Raw genomic sequence first — 5,966 nt, 5'->3', positions numbered from 1 at the left:
CTCCTCTTTCCCCTGCTTTATCCTACTTCTCAACGGCATTCAACATAGTTGTCTTATTTTTCTTCTTAAAACTATTTTAAACTACTTTTATGGAAAATTATTGACTCATAGTTTCTTCCTGTCTCATTGACTGTCATTTTATTTCTCTTGATGTCACCTCCCTTTTGTTCATTCTTTAAATTTTGGGAATGGTTCTCTACAGCTCAGTCTGGAGCCGCCTTTTTTTCTTTCTTGCTATGCTTTCTCCACAGGTAGTCACTTCATCTTATATCTTAAAAATAATATGTTATCTTTATCCTGATTACTTTCTGTTTTCTTTTTTCTATTTTTGGTTTATGCAACTTTATTGAAGAAAAATAAATCAGTTACTGGCAGAGCTATTAGTTGATCGCTCATCCATTGACAACTTGCATCATTTATTCGGTGCTATATTAAACAATGTATTGGAAGATAAATTGATAGCTCCAAGCCTTCTAAAATTTAAATGAAAATTACAAAATATTTGAGACTCTTATTTTGGAATACAAAGATCGTTTTCTAATTTCCATTCTCTGTAGAATAAGAACAGGTCATTCCTTTATTGACATGCATAAAATACATCACATTTTCTGTTAGGCAGATGCTGTTAATTCAGTACTATGTCTCTAGCCGTATCAGTTAGGAGCATAAACTATATCATGTAACAGATCTAATAGTGGAAGGCTTAAACAAAAATGGATGCTGCTAGAATCATCTTTTTCCTTTGATGTGACAACTGATCATCCATCTTCTCCCTCAGGTGATTTCTTCAACATGTAAGAGCAGTAAGGAATGGTTTTAGTGTCATAACTGAGTTAGAGTGAAGACATTGGCCACATAAACACATGTTCCATTTTTTAAAATTTTGACTTTTAGGTAGCATCATGTGGCATACTTCTGAGTCCATTGGATAGAGTAAACACAGTCATCCTGCCTTACTTCTAATGTCATCTCATTTTCTATCTCACTTGTTCATTTCGTACCAGCTATAATGACCATCTACTTGTTCTCTTTTTTTCTGAGCTCATACCCTGCTTGCACTGTTGTACCATTCTTGTTCTTGTCTCTGTACTGCTCTGTCTCAGGTGTTCTTGTGCATCTCTTTTTTATTTACATCTCAGTTTAAATGCAGCCACATTGGAGAGGTCTTTACTGAGTATCCTAACATAAATCACTAAGCATGCTGTAGCTCATCACCCTTTTTATTTTCCTCAAAAAAATGGTACTAATGGTTGTCTGTCTTCTCCCAATGTAACATATAGATATGACAGTCTAGACCTTGTCTGTCTTGTTTATTGCTAGAACTGTGCTTGGTGCTTGGTCAGGTGCTCAACAAATATTTACTGAATGGACCGGTGTCATTAAAGTGTCTTCTAAAGCCCTCAGATACCTATCACTGAACCTTTCAGTTACATACTGTACATTGGGCCTCATTAAATAATAGTATTGAGAAGACCAAAGTACAGAAGTGCCACAGCTATCACGGGCAAGAAAGGCTGCAGTGGAGAGCTGTGTGTGAGAATCCCCAGGACCACAGTGGTCCTCACTGTTTTGTGAAAGAAACCATTGGAATTGCACCACAAAAAGAGCCAAGTCTCCTGGGTGAGGATTCTTGTTTGTCCTATGGTTTCAAGAGGAGTGCATGGCACTTGGTCTTAAAGTCCCAGGAAACCAGTTTTTAGGGGCAACACAGGTGATTGGTACAAATGGAGATCACTAATCATGTATTGTTTGCAGAATCCTGTACTTCTCTTTTACTTATACTGTTTAACTCCCCTAGAATTTCATGCATCAGTACTTTGACAATCTATCAGAATTTTAAGATTTTTCTCCTCTTTGATATCCTTGACTGCCTACCACAAATATAGGACCTTAGTGATAATTTATCTCCTCTTAATCAGCTAATGAACAATAAATAATCTTCAGCACTTTAAAAATCATATTTCCAAGGTATTTGATAAAATAAATCAGATGATGAACATTGTTTGTCATTAGAAATGCCACCATACTTTCATTGTAACTCACGAGTGACATATGATAATGAGTATCCCCATGAACAGGCCTTAACTTTTCCCTCATGTTTAGTTCTGGAAATTGAGCCTGGGAAAAGAAGCAGCCAAACCTATTAGGATCATTGATGCTTTCCAAGCAAGCTGACTTTTGCCTCATGAAAAGAGGAGGCTGTTGACAAGTTAGTGTTCTTACAAGGAAAAAATGGTCAGTGGAAAGTACTTTGACAATCTATCAGAGCTAAGAAAATAGGTAAGAGATTATGTATTGTGGCATTACAAACAACAAAAACTTGGCTCTTTTTAGTTGAGGTTAATAGCCTTAGGTGGGTCTAGGACTGTAGCTACTTAGAATGCCAGCAGAATTGCTGCTTTAAGTTAAGGTCCCTAAAAGGGAAAGAAGAAAACCTAGATTCTCTATAACTGTCAAACACTATAAATCTTGAATTTTTCATGGAAAAAATTCACACAGAAGGCCTTTAATTTTGAAAGGAAAGTCAATCTAAGAATCAAAGAAATGCAAATAATTCTTCAAAGAAGCATTCTTAAACCATCAGATTGTAGAATATTTAAATGTATCGTACAGAATACAAGGGAAACCTATATATACTGATATTGTGTAAATTGTCCGAATCTTATAAAAGCTCTGTTTGGATGTGGTTTCAGAGCAAGGATTCGTAATTTCATTTTTACATTTCTTCAATTCTGTATCTATTGAAAAGCAGGAAAAAAAGTACAGAACTTTACAGAACTTCAATTCTGTGTCTGTTGAAAAGCAGGGGAAAAAGTACAATGAATTCCCATATGCCTAATTTCATATTCAGTGATCATTTATGACTTTTTCCACATTTGGTAGTTTCTCTTTTTTCTCTTTATAGGATTCTTGTAAAGCAAATCATAGGCATTATGTCATTTTATTTGTTTAGTGTGCAGCCATAAACAGTGTTGACATTTCCTTACACAAACACAGTGTCATCACTCCTGACGGAATTGACTATTTCTTTGTATCCACTGTTATCTAGTCCATCCTTGAATTTCCTCATTCATCCAGAAAGTCTATTTAAAGTTTTTGCTTTGAATCTGTATGTAAACAAGGTTCATTTGTTTACTTTGGTTGATGTGTCTCTTAATCTAAACAGGTCTCTGCTTACTATTTTATTTCCCATTCCATGAATTCTTTGTGCAAAGTTATTTCCTTTTAAAATGGTTCACTCATGACGTTTAAGGGGTAAAGAAATAATCTCATGGTTACAGTCAAATAAAGGTATAGCCTAAAATAACTTAGTGTGTAGGAGCCAATAAAATGATTATTATGTTCATACAACATTAAGTAGCAAAAATCTGCCTTCAGATGTTTGAAAAAGTAGTGTTTAAGTTGCATTATTTATTGCGTCATGCATGATTTTGTTTTTATTTCTTCCCAAAGATATTGAAAAAAATTTTTATAAGATCTTAGAGCTGTTAATATATATGGTCTTAGAATCAGGAAACAAATTCACCCCAAGTTACCCTTGAACAGAAGCCTTTAATACTTGAATTTGCTGTATTAAGTCTATTTCAGTAGTTATTATATATGTTTCCAGAGTATACTTGGCTTTTCAAAAAGTTGACTTTGCTATGGATTGTACAAAAATATGATTTCAGCAAAAACTTAATCTCCTTTTGCTTTTCTTCTGTAAAGCTGAAGCCTTGGGGAGTACTGAAGCCAAGGCTGTACCTTACCAGAAGTTCGAGGCACATCCTAATGATCTCTATGTGGAAGGACTTCCAGAAAATATTCCTTTTAGAAGTCCCTCGTGGTATGGAATCCCAAGGCTTGAAAAAATCATTCAAGTGGGCAATCGAATTAAATTTGTTATTAAAAGGTAATATTATAATCTGTAGAAACAAAGTTAATGTTTTCTTTAAGAAAAGATACATTTCATGTAAATGAGCCTTTTGTTACTTTCTCAATTGGACTGACTCTTATATTCAAAATTAAGGTATTACTTTTAGATTCATTTATTGAGCAAATGTTGATTTAGTACCAGGCACCAGATGTACAAAATTGAGATCAACAAGAACCCTGTCTTTGGGAGGCTTATTACAGAGATAAATACAATAAAGTATTACTGAGCACTTTTGAGAAGACAGGTGGCATGTAGATTGGTCAGTTGTATATGGAGAATGGAGGAAAGGAAATAAGATAAGTAGGGGCAGGGAAGTGTCAAATGTACTTGAATGTTTACTTAACCCCACCATTCATTGTGAAATGAGTGAGTTGCTTTGTGGTAAACTAAGGTGGCCAAGTGGAAAAAGGCCTAATAACCTACACAGTCAGTGGAGTAATTAAAAAGTTTTAAAGCTGATTCCCCTTAAAATAATTTGGGTTTGCATTTTTTAAATGTTATTTTGGCTTGGATTTGAAGGATGGCAAAATAGGTAATTTGGGAGTAGGGAGTGTGAACAGAAGGCCTGCTTTAATACAGAAGGATTGTGGTGGGGATAGACTCTAGTACTTTTACTGTTTAGAGGTTGTTCATTTCTGTATGTGTGTTAGTACTAATTTTATAACAGAGGGGCAGCCTTAGGATGACAAAGCTAGATATTTCTAGCTGTATTGAGGTATAGTTCATGTGAGGTTTAGAAACAAAGTTGAGCTGGTTAGGGGAAAAGGTGACTCTTTTGTACAGTTAAGCTTAAAATGCCTTTGAGGACCTGAAATCTGTGAAAATTGCTATTTTCAAAATAATCTGGAGTCACCAAAATGATCATTTTCACTGCAGAAGGCGAATGAACGACATTTAAAATCAGTGGCAGTGCACAGCTGTGTGGGGAAGGCCTCTAAGGCATTCCTAAATGCTCTGTTACTAATATCAACCGCATTTTTACAGACCAGAACTTCTGACTCACAGTACTACTGAAGTTACTCAGCCAAGAACGAATACACCAGGTAAAACAATTGTAAATTCCTCTTATTAGATCAGAGGTTTTCAAGCTTTTAAAAAATCTTTTAAAGTGAAAGATATTTTGGGGTTCCTTCCTCCCAAAATATCTTTTGTGGAAGCTCAATACAGATACTCCTTGATTTATCAATATGAAAATAAGCAGTTTTGCGAAAGCTTGAGCATTGAATTTAGATCAGTGGTGTTCACTAGAAAAATAATATGTGTCACAAATGCCAGCCACATCTGTCATTTAAAATTCTCTAGTAGTGAGATCTTATGTTTCAACCTGTAATCAATATAAATACATGATGAAGGAATTTACATTTTTCATTTCATATATTTATATTTTTTAAACTTCCATGTATAATTTTGTATGCTATCTCAATTTAACTAGCTGTGTTTCAAGTAATCACTTGACTGTATCATACCATGAAGATTTAGACTTTAATCTTTATTCACATAGACCCTGTTTTTTATATGACAAACACTATAATTCTGGCAGCTTCACTCACATTATTACCCAATAGAAAAGAACTTTCAAGTCTCAGTTGTATAAATAGTTTTATTTTCTCTATTTGAGCTATAAATATGCTTTTATTTGTTTCCCACCTTTTTGTTTACCATTGCATAATGTCAGAAAAGTGACCACAACTTACAGATCTTCTACAACCCTAAGAACTTTTGTTGTCAAAAACCAATGGTGGTTTCTGAATTCATGTAGTTAATCATTCTTGTAAATAGTAAGGTGAACTGTTACACAAGATGGAGTTGTCTGTACTAAAATACTGATCCTTCAGCTCTTAGAGTACCTGAGAGCAGCTGGTAAAGGTCAGCCAGTATGCCAGATAGGTTATATAATCTTGTGTTTATCATGGCATGAAAAGTGGTTGAGAAATACCTAGGGTAACAAAATTATCCTGTGACAGGAATTCTGCAGAGGAGAAGGTATAATCAGTGCTTAACTCAGGTTGCGAATCAAAATTAACAACTTCCTCAGCATGCTTTTGATTTA

At 34.6% G+C, this 5,966-nt stretch overlaps 1 protein-coding gene across 11 annotated transcripts in view; it reads left to right on the top strand.

Moving 5' to 3' along the window:
* GTF2I (general transcription factor IIi) overlaps nucleotides 1–5,966 on the top strand; it is a 94,024-nt gene that overhangs the window by 67,648 nt on the left and 20,410 nt on the right. For all 11 annotated transcript variants that reach the window (XM_006918536.2, XM_006918534.2, XM_025051550.1 and 8 more), the window contains 2 exons: nucleotides 3,709–3,892; nucleotides 4,901–4,959. In XM_006918536.2, coding sequence (XP_006918598.1) covers nucleotides 3,709–3,892; nucleotides 4,901–4,959 — 243 coding nt within the window. The remainder of the gene's footprint in view (nucleotides 1–3,708; nucleotides 3,893–4,900; nucleotides 4,960–5,966) is intronic.

This window comes from Pteropus alecto, unplaced genomic scaffold, assembly GCF_000325575.1.
Source record: "Pteropus alecto unplaced genomic scaffold, ASM32557v1 scaffold68, whole genome shotgun sequence".
NCBI lineage: Eukaryota > Metazoa > Chordata > Mammalia > Chiroptera > Pteropodidae > Pteropus > Pteropus alecto.
This window is presented reverse-complemented; position numbering and strand designations above follow the sequence as displayed.